This window comes from Triturus cristatus, chromosome 4_2, assembly GCF_964204655.1.
Source record: "Triturus cristatus chromosome 4_2, aTriCri1.1, whole genome shotgun sequence".
Taxonomy (NCBI): Eukaryota; Metazoa; Chordata; class Amphibia; order Caudata; family Salamandridae; genus Triturus; species Triturus cristatus.
This window is the reverse complement of record NC_140586.1, coordinates 659,247,116-659,270,225: the sequence shown is the minus strand read 5'-3', so window position 1 is coordinate 659,270,225 and position 23,110 is coordinate 659,247,116. Positions and strand designations below refer to the sequence as shown.

Here is a 23,110-nt window from a genome sequence, read left to right as displayed (position 1 = left end):
AGCGGACAGCACCATGGAGCAGTGCACCCAGAACAAGCCAGGCGTAGGCCGGGGGCAGAAGCCAGGAAAATGCAGAACAAGCCCCAAAGGAGGATCGGTCAATAGACACACACCGGCCCACGAAGAGAAATGGGCCTAGCCATAAGAGAAAAAGGGGAAGACACGGAGGACGGACCAAGCCGTCAACCAGAACACAGGAAAGCCAGGAGAAACCCAGCCCCCCTGGAACACCAGACAGAGGACCAGGTGGAAACGCCGGACAGGAAGGCGGAAACGCCACAACACGACACCGTAGAGAGCATGCCAAACTGTCAAGCGATGTAGTGAACACCGAGAATGACAGAACCCAAAACAGCGTAAGCTGCGCCCGGACAAGATAAAAGAGACTGCACCAGTGGTATACAATGATGCCAAGAAAGGCAGGGAACCCGAAAAAGGAGCTACCATACCTTCCCAGCGCAGGACAGAGCTATGCAATAGCTACAAGTACCCCACACAGGGTATGATACGTCCCACTAAAACATGGGAACACCTCTTAGGGAAAAACCCGCAGCAGAGGACCAGAACATAAGGGTAGGGTATGATACGTCCCAAGAAAACATGGGAAAACCTCTTCAGGAAAAATCCCGCAGCAGAGGACAGAACATAAAGGACCTGCAGATAGAACCACAGACTGCTTCTCAATTAGCCAATCAAAAAACACACAGAAGGCCCAACCTTAGGACACATATGGGTGGACCACAACCAAAGAACCACAAAAGTCGAAGGGGCTGTACCAGCAGCCAACAGCACAAAGGGGTCAACCAAAGGACCCCGAAAGCACGCCAACCCACACAGAATAGACAGACGGTCCAACTGAACCACTAGACCCTCGAAAAAAGTGTAGGATAATGCTGCCCATAAGGAGCAGAGGACCAACAAGCCAAGTTTACGGAGGGGGAGGAGGACGGAGCCCCGCAAGGAGCCGCTGAATGGCGGCATTTGTATGGGTGTTAGACAAAAGCACCCCATCGAAAGGCAGGTCAACGAGACGCTCCCTCACATTCTCAGGGAAAACGCTATCCCTCAGCCAAGCATGGCGACGGAGAGCTACTGAACTTGCCATTGTGCGGCCGAGAGCATCAGAAACATCCAGGGCCGAACGAAGAATAAACGTGGCCAACTCCCGGCCATCCATCACATGGCGCCACAGATCAGCGTACACACCTTCTTGAGAGGCAGAAGACAGAAGGGACTCCACGGAATCCCACAAGCTGGAAGTAGCCCTGGCCAACACACAAAGCGTGTTGAGCGCTTGCAAAGCAGCACTAGAGGAAGCAAAGAGGTTACGCCCCCATGAATCTAACCATCCTGTGACGGAGGAAACAACACCAAAGGTAAGGAAGGAAATGCAGTCTGCAGAAGAGGGCCCTGGGTAGAAGGGTGGAAAGAGATGCAGACTGGGTCGTGTGGAGCAGGACGGTGGCGATGGACGAGCGACTGGGGCACCGGATCCCCCGTGGCAGGACGCCCCCAGACCCCCAGAAGAGAATTATGGAGCGAAGCTTCGAAGGGAAGAAGCAGCTCCCATCCACCAGAGCCCTGATGGAGAACCTCCAGCAAAATGCCAGCGGCGGTGGAAATGGCCCGGGCAAAGGCCGCACACGCCTCCGTAGGGCGCCGTGGGGGGGAAAGCAATTCCTCTGTGGACGACAGCTGTAAACTAAGTCGACCATCCCCGAATCCAGCTGGAGGAAGAAATGGCCAGCCACGGAATGGTGGAAGTTTCACGGACGAGTGGGGACCTGAGGTGCCTCTGGGGAAGGCTGTGGCTGCGTGGACGGCGAAGAGCCCTCCCTGGAAGACGCCGGGAAAAAGGCCACGACGCGGCGGCCCGTCTCCGGGGAGAAGAGACAAAAAGTTGACAAACCTCCGGAGAGGAGGGGGCCTCTGGAGACGAGTTGACGACCTGACGCGGGCACAGCGCTGTGGAGTACGCCACAGGCGTTGACGTGAAGTCGACCGGCGCCAGAGGGGATGCCGAGACGACCTCTTCCACCACTTGCACCCTAGGAGAATGGGGCGGGTCGGCGAAAGCACGGCGCCGAAAAGGCGCCGACTCGACCTCCGACGAAGCAGCCGCCTGCGTGGAGAGACGAGAGGGACCCAGGGACGTGCCCTGCCCCTAGACAGCACCCGCGGCGCCACCAGCCGTCGGCACCTGAGCGACGTCAGCTCGGCTTCTGGCAAGGCCGCCGCCTGCCCAGAAGACCGAGGAGGCCTCGGGGCGAGCCGCGAGTCCCGGCGACCTCCCGCGACACCACAGGGACCCCCTTGGGGGTTTGCGGCGAGGCAGAGGTGCCCTGGGCTGAAGAGGGGCACCCCGACGACACCACACCTCCAGAACCTGAAGCCGAACCAGTCGGACTGGAGTCACCAGCAATGCCGCGGAAGGCCACGCACGTGGCAAGGGATCCACAGATGTCCCAGGAAGAGGAGGAAGAGGAGGAAGAGGAGGGGCCAAGGAAGCCTGCAGAGCCGCAGCATAGGCCTCCATTTGGGCACTGGTCGCCCCGGTGCTGAGAAACGGCGGGTAGGGTGGCGACCAATGAGGCCGCATGTCCCGTGGAGAATCTGCACCCTCCGCAGAGCGGGGACTAGGCCTCGAGACAAGCTATAAGACTTACCGACGGGCGAGGGACGCCCTAGGGGCCTCGGTGACGGGCGATGCCGGAATCGGAAGCGGCGATTCTTGGACCCTTCCGTGGGGGGCGGACGCGGAGACGATACCGATCTGGACAACCGGGCTGAGAGGAGCTTCATCCGGCGCTCCCGCCGGGACTTAGGCTTCAGATGCTGGCAAGCGTCGCAGTCCGTGGAATCATGGTGCTCGCCCAAACACCACATGCAAATAGGATGAGGGTCTGTCACCGACATCTGACAAGCGCATGACGAGCACGCCTTAAAGCCCGAAGGCATTTGCACACTGTCCCACAACGCATAGCGTGAAAAGAAGGCCTGAAAACAGGACACAGACACGATCCGCATCTGTGTTGCACGAGAAAAAGAAGGAAACTGATGTCAGCACGCTGGGCTTATGTAACCTCGCTGACGTCACGCCCACAGACGACGTCAGGGCGGAGTCGCGTGGTACCGCCCCCCGGCGTGCAGAGATGCTGGGGCAAAGAAAGTTTTCCGGGTCCAGTCTCACGCCTGGGGATAATTCTATGTTAAGGAATCTGCGGCTAGTAGTCTCTATCAGATAATAGCATTTCTATTGAAGGGTGCTACACTCAGAGTATTTTTGTTCATTGTAAAATGCCACTTTTGACTTACACAGCCGGAGATTTTGGCTGGGCTGGTGGTTTGAACAAAATGTAGTTAATACATTAGACCCCTGGACTCTTTATAACTGCCCTATGGCCATCTTTGCAAACAATTTACAGGATGATAGTTGCACTGCTAAAAAAAACCTGCAATAAGTGGAATTAATGCAACAATGGCAATAACGTTAAAGAAAGCGTACCTTTTCGTGAAGTCTTTGAAACAGAGTCGTAGCTTATTATGATGCCTGAAGAGTTTCGGATCATTGGGAATTTCAGAAAGAAAAACCTGGGCAACTTCAAGTGGTCCCTGAAAAACAGAAAATTGTGTCCCTCAACATGTTTCTCAATAATGACACAAAGGTAATCAAAGGAATGTAAGCAGCAAATCATAACTGAGCTTTTTTTATTTTGTTACTAGCAGGAAACAAAATGAAGTTACTTAACTGCATATATCCTTGGTTCTAGTGTAAACATTTGCCCTCTTCAATCTTGCTCGGATTATTGTATTATCTCCTCACTGTAAAGCATTTCACACACTTGGGTAGCAGGGGCCACCAGAGTTAACACAATCTTGCCTTAGTATCACTTGTTCTACTGGGTGTGACAGCAACCTTGCTATAGAGTGTAAAAAAACACAATCTTCACTGCAGGTGTAAAAGTGATATTCTGAGGTAATCCACAAAGAAGAGGAATAAGGATCCACATGAGGACTAAGATATTCATGTTAATAAAGAAAACCAACTTCTTTACAAGAATAAAAGCACTAGCAGATATTTCCCACTGGTGGAACTTGTGCGTCAAGTTACTAAAAAAGATACAAGCCTGGTAATGGGAGATGCAATCTAACATTCCTTCTCCGTAAAATATGGTTTCTCATGAACACAAAGTCCAGAACAGTAAGCAGTCGTTTCTTTTTTTATTCATAAGTATTTCTGAACCGTCTTGGTGAGAAAAAAAGCTTTTCCCTGTAAAAAGAAAGCCAGGGTACCCAGTAAAAATACACAACACATGTAGCTAATCATATAAACCAGTTGACAGTTTCTTTCTGTTGTTTGATTGGTTTAGACTAGCAAATCTAACTCCCTGAAGAACCACAAGCACAGAAAGAAGAACATGGACATTACCATCAATGTAGACCCTTGATCTTCACTCAGTCATCTCAAAATGAACAAGTTACGTTCAGTCGCTCTCTTTCTGATGAATACTCTACCTAAACGCAGACTCCTTACCTTTAGAATATTTGCCAGGTGGCAAGAACAGGGCTTTGATCAGGTACCCATAAGGTGTCAGTAAAGGCTTAATTTAATAGGCGGGAGGACTTAGATGCAGCTGGACCACGCTGTAAGATTTCCACATTTGTCAAAACCTTAGTAGAGAGCAGTTATAGGCCAAACTCCTTGTCGAATTATCACTGCAAACAAAGCACTCTTTTCCATTGAAGGTCCAACTGCCGAGTTCAAACCTATATCAAGGGAAGTATCAAGCTAACTGGACTCTCATAAGTCCAGGTTAAAACTGTCAACATCAGGGGGGTAAACCGTCCCCATCATCATCTGTGGGTGGTGGCAAGCTTTGGTAAGAAACAGAGTAAAAAAACACAATGGGGCCTCTAAGGGCACATCCGTACTAGTGGGGGCACAGGATTATAATCAGGCTGTATGGTAACTGGTAGTGCTTTAGTAATTTTGTAATGCAACGTCGGAAAGGATTGTGCTGACGTCTGTTCAGGGTCAGACATTGGAACCAGAACCGGATCCTCCTACGGCACTTGTGGCATTGGTGTCGATAAGGGAGGGACTAACGCAGGTCGTGGAGCCAGGGTGCAAGCCTGTACTGGATCCGATACGGTGCTTGTGACGAGTCAAAGGAGGTCATACAGTGCAGAGGACGGATCCACCAGAGATAATGTGACTTAGGATCCCTGTGAATCCTTAGGCCCTAAAGAGGAGCCAGAGGGAGCCGGAACAGTGGCAAATATCTGAAACATGACCTCCTAAAATTCTTCGATCAGCTGGGGCTTTGCCAATGGCCCGGTAAATTAGGGGATCACCAGGACCAACTGGGGAATCTTCTCCGCGTCTGGAGGAAGACCGACTGATACAGTGACTCTGTTCCACATTCTCCTAAGATAAAGAGTGGAAGGATAGGGTTGAGTCCCGCTTAGCTTTCTTGTGTTTATGTTTGAACTTCGACCCGTAATTATTAGAGGACTTTGCCCGTGAAGTTTACTTCTCGTAAGAGCGACCTCAGAAGCGACAGTCGGTGTCCTCAACTTTGAGTGGGAGTAGGACTAACACAAAACTCACAACTTCTTCATTTGTTTGGAAACATATCTTTGGTTCTTGGTCCTGATAGCCGCCGGGTGCATGAGGTCATACTTGTCACACAACTTTGAGTTGTGTCCTGAGCCAAACACCACAGATATGTTCTGATGGACCGTGATCGACATCGGTCTTCTACAGTCGTGGCATGGTTCAAAACCTGTAGTTCTAAGAGGGTACATCGTTCTCTAGCACACTCGGTTTCAATAATTTGCAAACGACTGACAAAGCCCACAAGCCTGATTCAAATACTTTATTACCTCTAGTTCATGTTTTTAATTTCTCTGTGCCAACAAAGAAAATGGCGCAAGAAATGTTCTGTTTTATAATATTTGGGTGCCAACCGTTGAGGAATATCAGAACATAGTTGGCTGAGTTATATCACTGGACAATATCGGTGTGATCCTGATGAAGCATGTTTGGTAGGAACTGTTCTAGTGTGTGCCCGTATCTTGGCAACAGTTTTGGCATCTCCATTAGAGACCGACAACAGTCAATTGGAGCTCCAAAGGAGTTGGTCCTTATCCTTCACACAGGTAACCATGAAGACAACCATGAAGACGACCACAAACCTTGGTTTTCATGGACCCTTGCAGAGAGCTCATTAATATAGCCAATTGAACAAATGTATGAAAAATGGAGGAGTGGATCTCTTTCTTATATAATAGGGTGGTAGGCCGTCACAGAGAATGAATCTATTACTTTTGTAATATACTTAGGCATAGTTGTTAACATCAAGTGCTACAAATGTTTTCCATCTAGGCAGATCAATACTCAAGAAGAAAGACTCATTCAGGTATGTATCATTATTAGCCAATGGGGAGAATATGTGTTATGAGTGGCACCAGGGACTGTGCTAGGGTGTTTATCTCTGCCCCATTCCTTCATTAAAACAGATGATTAAGCTCCTTGTTTTTGAAACACTGAGCGATACCACCAGGAAACATTATTTTATGCCTGGTTTCATTTATGCCAGTTTTCATAAGACTTCAAGTGCTTTTCTGATAATCTGTCCTGAAGGTTCCATCAGGCTTCCACCATTTTAGCCAATAATGTAGAGATTTATTTGCTTAGGTTTGGTACCTTGGGTCACTAGCAAACAGTTTTTTTTCATCTTCTGGAAAACGTGTGGCACTGTCTTGCCCTTTATGTGTACTATGAGGAAATCCACAACTATGAAAATGTCAGCGTCCGGGTGTTGGTAATTCCCCCGAATTCTTTGAAAAGTATTTGTGGTTTTCCACAAACTCAGTCATCCAGAGCCAAAGCATCAAACACTATGGAGCTGGTATAAAAATGCACACAAGTGCTACACAGAGCTTCAGGAAGGTATCTCTTTGTGGTCTGCTACTAAGCCAGAGGCATCTGTGAGTTTTTCATGAGGCTTAAGGGAATGGACATGCAGAATAGAAATCCTACACCCTTCCTTTAGAGGAATATGCAAAGCAAGCAATTCCTCCACCCATCTCCTCCTGACATTCAAAAGTTTAGTGATCGATGGAGCACACATTTACAATGCCAGGCTTCTCCAACGAGTCGTGAACTACTGGTCGAGCTACCTTGTAGTAGCTCTCCTGTGTCCAGTCTATCCTACTAAATTAGAAGCTTTTGTATATATTTATACCAAAATTTAAATGTGTGTATGTAAGATGTAAATGTAAATATTTTCAGAACTAATCAGATGTTTGAAGAAAAATGGTTTGAATTTCCAGAATAATTTTAAAGCCGATTGATAAATCATGTGAAGCTGTGGAGAGATTACTAATATTATTACTTTGTTATCACTAGCACTGCAGTTATGCCTGTTATGTATTACCTATGTACATGGATTTCAAATTGACAAAGCCTTTTTAGGTCGAGGCTGGGTAGCGCATGCGCTGCTCTGCGAGTCATGCTGTATTGGAGCAGGGCCGGACTGACTATCGGGCGTTTTGGAATTCTGCCGAGCAGGGGGCTGATTTCACTGCGGTGGGGGCTGATTTGTTCATGGAGACCTGCGTGTACTTCGAAATAACTAAAGCAAAACGAATTTCGTTCAGTACACGCAGGTCCCCATCAACGAAAACAGCCCCCAGCTCAGCAGCATTCCAAAACGCCCGGTAGTCAGTCCGGCCCTGTATTGGAGTATGTATTTGAAGCTCCGCCCATATTTGTCATTGGCTTATGTCACTGTCCTTCGTAAATGCTGGCTTCTGATTCGTTATTAGGCTTGTTAGTCCCTCCTTAGTAACGCAATATTTTCATTTGTAACCTCCGATGAGGACTGTCCCTTTTACTTCGGTTGTTACACGGTACGTCTTCTTTAGTCTAAAAGCACTATTTTCTTTAATGAGTTTCTCTTACTGCAGGAGGGTCTCTCGTGCGTAATTGTGACTACCGGCTTGTTTAACTTGTAGCAAACGGGAGCTCTTCAGGGGCCATAGGAGACAGAAGGAGGCAACTCAGCGATGTCTTGAAGCATTTGGAACGCAAAAGGTCTTGCATTTGCGATGCTTTAAGCTATTGGCATTGTAAATGACAATGCCTTTTATTTATGGTTAAAAACAAAAATATGAAGATGCTTGTTTAAGTTACTACTGGCAACCCTGGAAGTGAGCACAGAAGTTATCACTACTGGTACTCCTGCATAGTGTGGCCACTAATATAATCTCGTCTGCGGTGACCACTATTACAAGGCTCATAATAATAGTAGCTTGGGATAATATTCATTGAACATAAATAGCTCTTGTTGTGGAAAACACTGGAGACCCATGTACCATACCCTACTACTAGTAAACAACTACTAGTATATGCAGATTTATATAGCCCTCAGGATACTTCGGGATGACTTCTTTAGATTCCCTAATAAGCCAAATCTGAATATGTGGGTCAAAGATCTGCTTCACCCAGTTTACTATTTCATGACGCACTCCATATGATAAGGGCCACTGAATATGTGTTTTGTCCTTTCTTGACACAGTATATGTGCTGGCACTTAAAGGGAATTTTGATACCATCTTTTTACATGCTTATAAATATGATACGTCCTCTGTGCATTTTGGATGATGCAATCAAAAATATCATGGAAGATTCTGATAGTCTTTCCATCTTATGTTTCCGCTCATGCTTCATATTGTTGACAACTTATATTTTTTCGGTTCATTGGGAAATGAACCAGGAATGTCGCTAGTAGGGCAATCATGAAAAGGAATAAGGTCTAGCATTCTAGGTGCTCTGTTGATCGAAAAGGAAAATGCTTCTGACATTCCAGGACTGTTTACGCGCTTTGACTCTTTTCTTTTTACTTGTTTTTAATTGATTACTGAATCTTTGTTGTTCACCATTTTACTTGATTTTATTTTAGGTGACTGCTGAATCAGTTATTTCTCTCACTTGTGGGGGGCTAATCTGTTCAATTGTAAAACGGAATCAGCAGGAGGTAACTTTTCTGTGTTCTCAGTCCACAGACTGTGATCTGAGTTGGTACGGTGGCACTTTTTGTACTGTGGGGGTCTAATACTGAACACGGATTTAATGATTTGGGAGAAAATACCATAAAAGACTTGTTTTTCCCTGATTTTAATGCACACTTGCCTTGATTTGTTTTAAGCGTAATAAGCGCATTTGCGCTTTGATACACCCATACTCACTTCCTGTTTAGTGAGTATTCCGACTTTGAGCTGCCATTTTGGTGTGGTCATGTGCAAGCCCACCTGTGCCTGTCCACGTCCAGATCGTGGCCAGCGCCAGCCAAGCTGCTGGTTTGCCTTCTCATATTCTAGCCCGCAGCATTTACTCTAAAGCTGAGCTGCATGCCTTTCGCACCTTACCTCATAATCATGAAGGTGAGCGCTCTGTTGGCAAAATAGGCGAAGGTTTTGATTGCCCCAGGTGTGACTTCTCAATTGACGCTCCCCTGCACTGTAGCTCCCAATGCATTAAAGTCAAGGGTCGGACTCCTCTAGGCAAAGCTGACTCCTTTACCTCTTCCCTCCCTGGTACCTTCTTTATGCAAAGTTTGCTTAACTGTTGTTCTTTATCTAAGTATGCTTTGGATATTTGTAATGTTTTAATTGACAACAAATGGGATTTACTTTTCCTAACAGAGACTTGGCTTAAAGACAGTACAGCTACTGATAATGCCCTGGCAATTCCTCAAGATTATTTGATTAAGCACTTTGATAGAGTGGACAAACATGGGGGCGGGGATGGAAATATACACCGGTCAGCCTACTTCTGCTCAGTTGCAAAGCTCACTAATATTCATAATATTGAGAGCATGCCGGTTTCTATTATTTTAGGCCCTACTTATGCTGTCTCTGGCACACTTATTTATAGGCCTCTGGATTCGACAGCTGCTTCCCTATAACTTCTGACTGACCTTTTAGGTCAATTTTATCCATTTCATGCCAATTACATGTTATTAGGAGATCTGAACCTGCATGTGGATGACCCTAATAATAAACTTGCTCAGCAATTTCTTAGTTCTATGGAAGCTTTTAATCTTGAGAAATTAATCAAAGTGCATACCCACACTGCTGGTCATACACTGGAACGAATGCTGGCCAACTTTTTGATTGTTGAGGTGAAACCAGTTTTGAATCATAGCTGGTCGGACCATATATTGATCCAGTTTAATGTTACTTCAACTCCCCCAGAACTTAAAAGAGCCATTAAGAAGTTGTTCAGACCCTTCTATAAAATAATTCAGTCTCCATTTTTGGAGTCTTCTTAGTCCTTTCCTTGTCAGAAGACTGGGGATTTAGAGTACGATGTACTCAGCTTTACTAGTTGGAATACGAAGGCAATTGATACCATTGCACCCTGCAAAGTGTGCTCCTGAAAGAGGCTTAAACCCTCTGCACCATGGTTCTCCGATCCTCTTAGGGTGGAGAAATTCCTATGTAAAAAGTTGGAAAGGCAATAGAGAATGAATTATGACAAGGGTGCAAAAGTGATTTATGAGGCTGCACTTAAAAATTATCATGCTTCCATCCGGTTGGCTCAAAAATCATTCATTGCCGTGTCTATTTCAGAAGCTTTGAACCATCCTTGTGAACTATTCAAAGTAGGTCATTCCTATTCATCTCCTACGGCTACTAAAAACAGTCCTACCCTCTCTTTGTATCTCTGTGAGGGCCTCTCTGGCTTTTTTCTAAGGAAAATTCAAGGCATCGATGAACAATTCCCGGTTTCGGAGTCACACTATTCAAGCATCACCGTCTGATATGTTTGTCAGGCCCTCACTATCCAGTTTCTCCCTTCTTTCACTTGAGGAATCGGCAATGGAGCTCTCAAAGTTTAAACCAGTATCCCCTCTTGATCCCTGTCCGTCTGCTATTCTCAGTCTAACCGGACCCGCGGTGGTCCCTTGGCTAAATAATGACTCTCTGGAACAGGCGCTGGACACCTCCTGCTGGAAACAAGCTCTTCTTCCCATGTTGAAGAAGCCTTCTGCTGATCCCAAGGTCTTTGACAATTTTAGACCTATCTCTCTCTTGCCCACAGCCGCTAACCGTCTGGAGAAGAATATAAATAGACAGTTATCTAACTTTCTTGAAGCAAATCACCTGCTCCATGATTCCCAATCGGGGTTCGTGCTGATATAGCACTGAGGCTGCTCTACTTGAAGTCTCAGAATACACTAAAGCTAACCTTGATTTAAACACTCTGGTCATGGTGTTGCTTTTGGATCTTTCTGCTGCATTCAACATGGTCTTGTATGCAATTCTCTTGGAGATACTGTACATGATCAGCGTCAGAGGTCGAGCACTATGCTGCTCAAATCCTTCATGAGTGAGCAATCTCAGGCTGTTTTCCTTCTCCCTTTTACTTCTGGGACTAAACCCTTAGTATGTGGGGTTCCACAGGGCTTGGCTCTTTGCCCAACATGTTTTAATGTTTATTTGGAGCCCCTTGTTAAGTTAGTTGAATCCTGGGAAGTGAGAATTATATCCTATGTGGACGATCTTCAACTCCATTTGGATTTCCAGGAAAATGGGTCCAGGACCTTTGACTTCTTCAAACTCAGAAATCCGTGGTAGACTGGATGGAAACAAACTGTCTGGAACTGCATTCAGACAAGACTGAGGTGCTCTACCTAGGTACTAAGTCCCCCCCGTCATCCAGTCTTTGGTGGCCATCAGACCTGGGGGCCCCCCTGCCCCTGCGGTTAGAAACCATGGGTGAAATTTGATTCAGGCCTGACCTTGGAGCCCCAGATTAAGGCTTTATCCTCTTCCTACTTTCTCACCAAGAGGTCACTTAGAAGGATTTTGCATCTCATCCCAATAGAGTATCCCAAGACGATTGCCCACACTCTAATAATGTCACGATTACTCCCCGGACCTCTGCCCCCTCGACAGACTTACTGGAAGACGCCGCCCGTTGGGCTCGGGCCGCGAACCAGTTCCGCGAGATGCGGGAGAAATGGGGGACTACCAAAGCCGCCACAGAACTACAACTCCCATCAGCCTGTGGGACGGCGACGCGCGCGCACAGGAAGTGACGCAGCGCGAGAACCAGGAAACCATTTAACCCGGCCAGCGAGGAGATACGCTCGCAGATTATCCTGGAGCTGACCTGAACCTCGTAGCAGAACCAACGTGGTGTTCCCCGGGTGCGGTAAGGGTGTCAGTGACACCGCCAAGAGTCCTTTCTTGCACACGTTCGTGCTGTCGTCGAACTTGGAACTGCCTAACAATTGAAATACTCTTTAGTGAGACTTTTGTAAATACTTATCCTGCCAGAGTGAGTGCGTGGAAGCGCTCAGAATACGCTTGACATTTACCAGGTGGTATGGCTTAAATACCACGCTGTGGAACTTATTGTGCATCCTGATTTATACCTTATCAAGAGTCAAAGCTCAACGCCTATGTAATATGTGACGCCTACTATGTATCCATGATGTGTGTGTGTGTTTGTGTCGTCCTCTAGCTGGGTATATATAGAGTGGCCGCTAGGCTGCAGCATAAGACCTTCTTTCCCCAGTGAGGCCTACCTGCACACCCTTTCTGGTGGGTACATGTTTAAACCCTATGAACCGAAACACAAGTATATGTAGCTGCTACACAAACGGGGGGAGTTTATGTGTTGTTTATGTATCAACAGTCATGCCCTTGGAGTAACGTATACAGACCTGAGGCTTCCCTGAGCACCCCGGATCTAGCTAGCCTTGAAGAGGCTTTGACAAACCTAAATCGCCCTTCTTCTAGCAAAGCTAGACTTGGTTATTTTCCTTTACAGGTAGACCTAATTGTTTATGTGAGACAGTGGGTGGTAGTATTGTTTACGGTAAAGAAGTTAGTGCTAACAAGACCTGTGCTTCCTTTACAGATCTCCCTCCCCGCTGTTCCCATCCTTTCCTGCCCCTCGATTGACCCCCTTAAGCTTCCGTGCCTTCACGGCAACTCGGAATTGAGGTTGTCAATAGGGGGGCCCCCATTGAGCAACGAACCGATCCTGAGAGGCCTACGTGGGACCTGACAGAATAATCTGCCTAAAAAAAATAATATACCTCTCCCGGTCGGTTCATTGGCACCATGACCACCCTAGAAGATGTGTTAGCCACATTAGTAACTCTCCAACAGGAGATTGCGGATTCTCGAAATGAGGTAGCAGCCTCTAGGGCTGAGACAGCCGCGCTACAGGACTCCGTAAATAGGCTACAACGGAACCCCTTTGACGCCCAGGTAGGGCGTGGAGCGAGCGGTGGGGTGTTCCAGTTTGGAGCCTCCGCTACTCCCACGCCATTAACTGTGGAAATACCCACTCCCATTCCTTTGGCCGCCCCGGAACGTTTTCAGGGAGACGCCACTAAAGTACAAGTCTTTATGACGCAGATACTGTTGCATTTTTCATGCAAACCTAAAGCCTTTCCCACTAATCAAGCCAGAGTGGCCTTTATGATATCATACCTAACAGGAGAAGCCGCTCAATGGGCTGTGCCTTACGTGCGCAGAGACGACCCCCTGTTATATGACTGGGAGGAGTTTAAGAAAGAATTTGAGACTGTATTTGATCGCCGAGCGGCCTCGTTTACATCAGATAGAGAGCTACTAGAATTAAGACAAGGGAGTAAGGACATAGTTACCTACGTTAACACCTTTCAGAGGCTGGTGGCCGAAACACAGTGGCCTGAGGAAAAGAAAGGGGCGCTCTTCTATCAAGGATTAAAAGACGATCTCAAGGACGTAATAGCCCAGATAGACCCCCAACCCTCCACGTGCATAGACCTAATCAATCTTGTATTGAGACTAGATTATCGGTTAGGAGAACGGAGAGGGGATAGAAAGAGGGTAGAGAGACCACCCATGCGCTTTGACCGCAACAGGGGCCCAGGCGGTGGGTCGGTAACTCCCGTAGAACCTATGGACATAGGGACCGTAAGGGCTCCGCTGACACCAGCTGAGAGAGACAATAGACGTAAAGCGGGTCTATGTATGTATTGTGGGAAGAAAGGCCACTTTGTCCGAGAGTGCTTGGCCAAACCCAAAACTGGATTTGGGGTGGCGAAACCACTAGGACACACTACTGAGGAAAGTAAGGGAAACTAATACACTCAGGGACAGCCGAAGGGAACTCCTTGAGTGGTATTCGTGTCCCTTCATTATCGAAACAGACGGTATACACTCCACAACATATTTTTCTCCCGATACACCTCAGAACCCCCAAAGGTTGGCAACCCATAGACGCCATGATTGATTCAGGAGCCACAGGGCTATTCATGGACCAAGGGGTGGCTTTAAGCTTGGGACTCATGTTACTGGCCAAAGACCATCCCGAGGAGGTTTTGGCAGTGGATGGAAAGAAATTGAGCACGGGTCCCATTGAATACCACACCAAATCATTGTTAATGCTGTGCGAACATGACCATACCGAGACGGTGCGGTTCAATGTACTCCAGGCTCCTCAATACGGAGTGATACTGGGGCTCCCCTGGTTAAGATTGCATAACCCGGCTATTGATTGGAAGGAAGGCAAGGTGAGATTTAATGGATCATGGTGCAAGGCTCATTGTATGGGCATGAGTCAGGAAAAAAAGGTAACCCTGCTCTCCTCCCATAGCTTAGCGACGGCAGCGGAAACAGATGTTCAACTCCCCTCTTGCTATGCGGATTATCAAGATGTGTTTTGTGAAACACTGGCAGACACTTTACCCCCACATAGGCCTTACGATTGCCGCATAGATTTGGTACCGGGGGCGTTGATACCATGTGGACGCTTATATGCGTTAACCGAGGCCGAGAACACACACTTGAGGGAATATCTGGACAAGTACCTAGAGAATGGGTTTATCCGTCCCTCAAGATCCCCGGCGGCATCTCCTCTCTTTTTTATCCCTAAAGCCAACGGAGAAAAGAGGGCTTGTATAGACTACCGCGCCCTAAACGATATCACGATAAAAAACAGGTACCCCTTACCATTGATCCCTGTACTTGTAGAACAGGTCAAAACAGCTGTTATATACACTCGGCTTGACTTAAAAGGGGCGTATCACCTTGTAAGGGTAAGAGAGGGGGATGAATGGAAGACGGCCTTTCGTACACGATATGGTCTGTATGAATATACAGTGATGCCCTTCGGACTGTGCAATGCTCCCGCAGCCTTTCAATACTTCGTGAACGAGGTGTTGCGGGAGTACTTGGACAGATTCGTGGTTGCCTACATCGATGATATCCTCATCTACTCTTCATCGGTTGAGGAACATCAGGGGCATGTCTGTCAGGTATTTGAGGCATTACGCAGAAACAACTTGTATTGCAAACTCAGCAAATGCGAGTTTCATGTGGATAAGGTGGAGTTCTTGGGGGTAATGCTAACACCCACCGGGCAAGAAATGTCCGATAGAAAGATCTTGGCGGTAAAAAACTGGCCCACACCTACCAACGTGAGAGAGGTCCAATGTTTCCTTGGATTCGCGAACTTCTATCGCAGGTTTATCAACGGATTCTCTAACATGGTGGCACCCATTACAGCCCTGTTGCGAAAGAACGTATCGTTTTGCTGGTCTACAGAAGCAGAGAAAGCCTTCCAAAGCTTAAAAGACGCCTTTGTTACCGCTCCGGTGTTGACTCACCCTGACCCCGAGCGTCCCTACCTTGTAGAGGCAGACGCCTCTGACGTCGCCATAGGAGCTATTCTCTCACAAAGGCATAAGGTCACCGGACAATTACATCCAGTAGCCTATATGTCAAGGAAGCTAAACCCCGCTGAAACCCGGTACACCATAGCGGAGAAAGAACTTTTAGCCATCAAAGAAGCCTTCATGGATTGGAGACACTGGTTGTTAGGAGCCAAACATGTAGTCACGGTTTACACTGACCATCGCAATTTGCAGTTTATGCGATCCACCCGCATGTTATCTCCTAGACAGTTGCGCTGGATGTTGTTTTTCTCAGAATTTCACTTCATAGTGACGTATCGTCCAGGGACGGAAAACAGAAAGGCCGACGCCTTGTCTAGGCAAACAACCCCCCTAGAACCGGAGATAACAGCGCAGCAGGCAATTTTGGACCCACAAAAGGTCATTGGAGTACTACATACGGATGCCTTCCTACACAAAATAATCATAGGAAGCAAAAACAGTTACTGGAGAAAATGGTTGAAAGAGCATCCACAATGGAGACTCCGCCAAGGTCTTCCGATGAAAGGCAACCAATTGCTTATACCAACCCGGACCTTACGTGAGGAGGTGTGGCAGATGTGTCACTCTACACCCAGCGCTGGCCATAATGGTGTTAGAAAAACACTCGACCGAATATCACGACAATTTTGGTGGCCCTCCGTAGTGAAAGACACCACGAATATGATAAGGCGCTGTGAGACGTGCGCTAAGGCCAAAACAGATCATGGGAAGACGCAAGGTCTCCTGCAACCTCTCCCCACACCTATGAAACCATGGGAAACCATATCCATTGATTTTATAGTGGGTCTTCCAAAGGACCAAGGCTGCACCTCCATAGTGGTTGTGGTAGACAGCCTCACCAAGATGGGACACTTTATCGCGTGTGCCAAAGAACCAACTGCAGGGCACTTAGCCAAGTTACTTCTAGTCCACATCATAAGACTTCACGGACTCCCGGCTAATATTGTTTCGGATAGAGGCCCTCAATTTACAGCTAAGTTTTGGAAGGAGTGGTGTAAGGCGTTACACATGAAGTCCTCCAAATCAACTAGCTTCCACCCCCAATCTGATGGACAAACGGAACGACTAAACCAGAATCTAAAGCAGTATCTACGCTGCTATGTCAAAGACAATTCGGATTCCTGGGTTGAATGGCTCTGTTTGGCCGAAGTGGCATACAATAGCGCCAATCACCAATCTACACAGCACACCCCCTATTACAGCAACTATGGCTTTCATCCCCGTTTTACTTCATTGATCCACCCTGTGGTAGGGCCTGAGGTACCGGAAGTCGGTACCCGAACCAAACATATCCGAAGGGTTCTACTAAGCACGTACAAAAACTTGGTGAGAGCAAAAATAACGTACAAGACCATGGCGGATAAGCACCGTAAGCCAAATCCTCCTTATCAGCAAGGTGATGTGGTATGGTTATCCACCAAACACATACGATTCCGGAGATACAGCATATTCAACCCCAGATACATCGGGCCCTACAAGATCAAGAAAGTGATCTCCCCACGGGCGATGATGTTAGCGCTGCCGAAAACACTTAAAATCCATCCGGTGTTTCACGTATCACTTCTAAAGCCATCCTACACCCCGGTAAAACAGAAACCGTCTCCGGTCTGGATAGACAACGAGCCGGAGTATGAAGTCCGGGCCATCCTCGACTCAAAAATGCGTGGATCCAAACTCTGGTACCTGGTATCATGGAAAGGTTACGGAATGGAAGACAATTCATGGGAACCTGCCACGGGGGTACATGCTCCCCGATGTGTAAGAACCTTCCATGCGAAACATCCCCATAAACCTGGCTCGTGGCAGAGGTCTCGGGGAGAGGGATGTGCTGTCACGATTACTCCCCGGACCTCTGCCCCCTCGACAGACTTACTGGAAGACGCCGCCCGTTGGGCTCGGGCCGCGAACCAGTTCCGCGAGATGCGGGAGAAATGGGGGACTACCAAAGCCGCCACAGAACTACAACTCCCATCAGCCTGTGGGACGGCGACGCGCGCGCACAGGAAGTGACGCAGCGCGAGAACCAGGAAACCATTTAACCCGGCCAGCGAGGAGATACGCTCGCAGATTATCCTGGAGCTGACCTGAACCTCGTAGCAGAACCAACGTGGTGTTCCCCGGGTGCGGTAAGGGTGTCAGTGACACCGCCAAGAGTCCTTTCTTGCACACGTTCGTGCTGTCGTCGAACTTGGAACTGCCTAACAATTGAAATACTCTTTAGTGAGACTTTTGTAAATACTTATCCTGCCAGAGTGAGTGCGTGGAAGCGCTCAGAATACGCTTGACATTTACCAGGTGGTATGGCTTAAATACCACGCTGTGGAACTTATTGTGCATCCTGATTTATACCTTATCAAGAGTCAAAGCTCAACGCCTATGTAATATGTGACGCCTACTATGTATCCATGATGTGTGTGTGTGTTTGTGTCGTCCTCTAGCTGGGTATATATAGAGTGGCCGCTAGGCTGCAGCATAAGACCTTCTTTCCCCAGTGAGGCCTACCTGCACACCCTTTCTGGTGGGTACATGTTTAAACCCTATGAACCGAAACACAAGTATATGTAGCTGCTACACAAACGGGGGGAGTTTATGTGTTGTTTATGTATCAACAGTCATGCCCTTGGAGTAACGTATACAGACCTGAGGCTTCCCTGAGCACCCCGGATCTAGCTAGCCTTGAAGAGGCTTTGACAAACCTAAATCGCCCTTCTTCTAGCAAAGCTAGACTTGGTTATTTTCCTTTACAGGTAGACCTAATTGTTTATGTGAGACAGTGGGTGGTAGTATTGTTTACGGTAAAGAAGTTAGTGCTAACAAGACCTGTGCTTCCTTTACAGATCTCCCTCCCCGCTGTTCCCATCCTTTCCTGCCCCTCGATTGACCCCCTTAAGCTTCCGTGCCTTCACGGCAACTCGGAATTGAGGTTGTCAATAGGGGGGCCCCCATTGAGCAACGAACCGATCCTGAGAGGCCTACGTGGGACCTGACAAATAACCTCCAGGCTGGACTACTCTATTAGTCTGTATTTGGGCCTCCTGGCCTTTTTGATTCAGCGTCTTCAGACTATTCAAAACACTGCTGCTTGTCTGATTTTGAGCCCCATGTCGATCTTTGGTGTTGGGTCACTTACGTGCCCTCCACGGGCTTCCGGTCAAGAAAAGAATCTGGTTCAAACCTCTGACCTTAGATTTCAGAGCCTATCATCATAAGGGTCATCTTTACCCAGGAGTCACTTGAAACAATATTCACAGAAGAGATGTTTGAGATCTAATAATCTAATAATCTCAAACATTCCCACATCCCCCGCATTCACATGGGCAGAAGAGGAGGCAGATCCTTCACCTTTCTGACATCTAAGCTGTGGAATGCTCTTCCTCTTAACTTGAGAAGTATCTTGTCTGAAGTTGCTTTTAGAACGTCGTTAAAAACTTTTCCTTTTGATTCTTGCTAAGGCAGCAGTCTGCCATTTTCTGCCTGCGTTTGGGGGATCCTTACCGCTAGAGCTGGGAAGCCTCTTCGGAGGTAGCTGTTAATCTATAAAGCCGTAAAGCTATAAATGTGACTGTATTGTAGTGTATTATGAAGATCAAACATGCAATATCAAGAATCATGATGCTTATTTCCTAATCCTTTGTGTCTCTTTGAACTTCCAGTCATCCATATTCCATACTCAGCAATCTATTTTCAGATGGTTATAATCAAGCTGGCTGGCCCTAGTTTGTTACAGTATATAAACATGGAGAAAACAGACAATCTGGGTCTTTGGGATGCTGTTTTAAGGCAATATGCTATTTAATGAGAGGTTTCTAACGTCAAGGAGTTAAAATTCTAAAACAGTATTATATTGAAAAGAGTATTGTATTTAGTTGAGCATTCGACCTGACATTTATGTGTTCTTGTTATCTTGTGGTTTCTGATTGTGCCATGATAAAATATTTTTTAGGGTTTAGAGATGTAACTCACCATTGTCACGGTTTAAGGAAAGTAATATGATGGTTTGTGGTTGTGTGTGCTAGTGACTAGCTGCCACAATATCAATAAAAGCAATCAGGCCTGTAATGAAGATGAGGTGGGCCGTGGGCATATTGTGTCAGGGCTGACCGTCTAGGACTTAATCTTGCTTCAGTCCTTGTGTGGCTACCGCTTGGATCCAAGAAGGAGCCACTTCCTCTTATTGGTGTTTCTATTAAAGACTCAGGACCACTTCAGCCACCCGTCATCCATCTGCTGGGTGGGCCCACCAGAAAGCACCACACCCCTACCAATCCACAGCAATGGCGTAGTGAGGGGAGACAACAACAGGAGAACGCTACACCACCATGTAGAGGGTAGAGCCAATGAGGGAGGGCACCAGAATATCCCACCTCCCTGTTTCCCTCACCTGGATGGGGTCTCAGAAAAAGGCCAAGGATACGGTGGGACAAGATGACACCACAGGGGTGACTGGATCATTTGGGCCATGGACAGCCAGGATTCCGGAACCCAGATCTGTGAATGTTGGCAGTGACTCACCTCCCATCATTTTTATATGTTATTTTTGTTCTTTTCAAAACACCAACCATTGCTGATTGTAATTTAGGCACAACCAATGACGGTACAGCAATTAATGTCTTACCTGATTCACAGTTGTCCCTACTGAACCTTGCAGAACCATTTGAAGCATCTTAGGATCTGAAGGATCTTGGTGAGTTGCAAAAGCCAATTCTTGTGTCTTTTTCTGCATGTCCTCTATTGCAACTTCAATTGGTGTCAAAATGATCTAAAAAGGCAAGTAAGAAAAATAACTCACTCTACAGTACAGAAATAGCTACAGTAAAGGTTTTCAAATCTTTGTGTGTAAGAAGATGGAAAGAAATATAGCCTTTCCTAATTTTACAGCAATAGTTCACAAACTCTTAATTACAATGCCAAATATGGGCGGCTACAATTGTACTACCAGTGATCTGAAAATTGCATTTACCTGCTCCATGTGCTACTGGCAATTAGCATCACTGAATGAGAAATTCCCCAAAACGTTTAAATACGTGATCCTACTTAGCCTTGGGCTTTCTGTTATGACTAGGAACCCAGCAATTCGTATCTAATTTACTTTCTATAATATGGCAGACAGAGGGCCTGATTTAGAGTTTGGTGGACAGGTTACTCCGTCACAAACATGATTGATATCCCATCTGCCTCATTACAAGTACCATAAGATATAATGCACTTGTAATAAAGAGGACGGATATCTCTCATATCTGTGACGGAGTTACTCTAAATCAGGCCCAGGGACCTTTCTCGAGGAGGATGAGACCATCACCTTCTATTTTTTATGTATGGTCTTGAGACAGCTTTAGTTGTTCCACAAGCCTCATGCAATCAATAAAATTCACATAAATATATAAATACTTAAAGGGAGGGGCTTTGGATCAGCCCTCTTCATCACTGGTATATTATACTGTGATTCACATGTAGCTTCTGCCTACAACAGCTTTTAGTGTGGGGCAATGGGTCAGCCCACTTCAGCCATTGTTTCACTAGCCTGAGCACGTGCACAGTCTACTAAAAAGAAGTGCATTTTGTCACAGGCCTAGAGGGCTAATGCTTTACTTTGTTAATGCATTTTTCTTTCCATTGTTTTTTATGTTTGTCATCCTGGTGTGTTTAAACCAAGCCTTTTATTTAAATATAAGGCCTGTCGGGCGTGGCCTGCTGAGCAGCGGAATGGCCACTCCTTGAGTGTGCTCCGCCAGGCGGAAAAACATCCTGAATAATATCCTGCACTTCGGGGTGGTAAATGCCTGCCCAGACCGTCTACGATTGTTGCTGGCGACGTGGGGAATTGACGGTGGTCCCTCTTACCCGTAATACCACATAAAGATCGCAGCTGTGGCCAGTCGTCATCTCCGTCGCGGGGCGCCTGTGGTTACCGCTGGTGAGCCGTCGGGCGGTGATCTCACTCGAGGCCGGGGCTGCCTCGCTGCACACGGCCTTTGCTTGGGAGGAGGAGCTTTGCCCGTCACTGCCGGAGCTTGATCCTCTCTGGCGACGGGCGCTCCCCCCGGGCGGAGTAACGACTGCGGCGTGTGCATTCTCCGGTGCCTGTGGAGGCGGAAAAGCGGACCAGAGTGCCTGCGGACGTGTGGGGCGCTGCGGTGAGCCCCAGACGCCGTCGCTACCGGCAGGGGTGCTGTCGGGTGTTCCGCGGTGCGCCTCGATTGCAAGGTGAGCGCTGGCGCTCCCGAGTGGCTGGGATGGAGCTTGCTTGAGGAGGAGGCGAGGCGCTTCGGCTATTTATGCCTGCCATGTGGAGGATCTGCAGGCTATAACTGAAATTGGGCAGCGAAGTGTGCGGCCGCCATTTTATGTGCACTCTTGGAGCTGATTGAAGGACACGCTTCGGTGGAGCTGTGTGAGTGCCTATGCATAGTGGACACCTCCGGTGGGACTCCACGGTGGGTGCAAACAGAGTGTACACTGCCTGGCGATGAAGAATCAGTCCCTAACTGCCTGGAGGACATCGGTGGCTGCATTTGGCACCAACACCTGGAAGCACCTTACCTGATCTGGCTAGTGACTGACCCTTGAGATTACGAAACTGCTTTGTTTATTAAATACTGGTCGCCTTTGTCACGTGCCTCTTCTGCTGCGCAGTTGGGAGTGCCTGTGGCGTGGACAGGTGGTTGTGCCCTTTGGAGAAGGAGTGGTTGCGCAAGGATCGCAAGTGGTCTGCTGTTGGGGCGGCTGCTGGGTCTACGCTGCTGTGTGGCGGTGGTGTGCACTACTTACCTGAGATGGACCTCTTCTATTAGTTGATCCTGTCCTGCTCCTTTGCCATATGTGGGTGGGTGCTGCATTGCTGAATCCGTACTGAAAGGAGGGCCAAGCCAGGTGCTGTAAGGAGATCTCCCCGGGAGATACTCGTGTCGCTTTGCTGTAGGCTACACCACTTTGTGAGTCTGCCCTTGTCCATGGGTGGTGCCCACCTGGGCAGCTTTCCTGTACGTGGTGCACATTGGCTTTAAACAACTACACTCCCCGCATATATCGCGGGTCCTCCACAGGCGGAACATTACATAAAGTGTGTACCACTATTAACGACAACAACTTGATATTACTGACTTAAAGGGGCTTTGTACTGTTCCTCTCTACGTGCTATTAGTCTGCTACAATCGAAATAGGCAAGCAAGATGCTAAGCAGCCGAAGCTGACTTTTGAGCGTAAGCGCTCCACGCGACATGCGGACTCGGAGACGGAAACTCAGACGGAGGGTCAACGTGATCTCACTGCAGAGGATCAGGGTGAGGATTTGCGGACACTTATGTTGGAGATGCGATCAAGTCTCCGCAACATTGACACTAAACTGGATACCCTGACCT

General features: G+C 47.6%; 1 protein-coding gene across 13 annotated transcripts in view; it reads right to left on the bottom strand.

Moving 5' to 3' along the window:
• The window catches only part of DOCK7 (dedicator of cytokinesis 7), an 888,535-nt gene that overhangs the window by 70,345 nt on the left and 795,080 nt on the right, over positions 1-23,110 (bottom strand). For all 13 annotated transcript variants that reach the window (XM_085602421.1, XM_085602422.1, XM_085602423.1 and 10 more), the window contains 2 exons: positions 20,368-20,511; positions 3,506-3,612 (listed from right to left, as the gene is read on the bottom strand). In XM_085602421.1, coding sequence (XP_085458547.1) covers positions 3,506-3,612; positions 20,368-20,511 — 251 coding nt within the window. The remainder of the gene's footprint in view (positions 1-3,505; positions 3,613-20,367; positions 20,512-23,110) is intronic.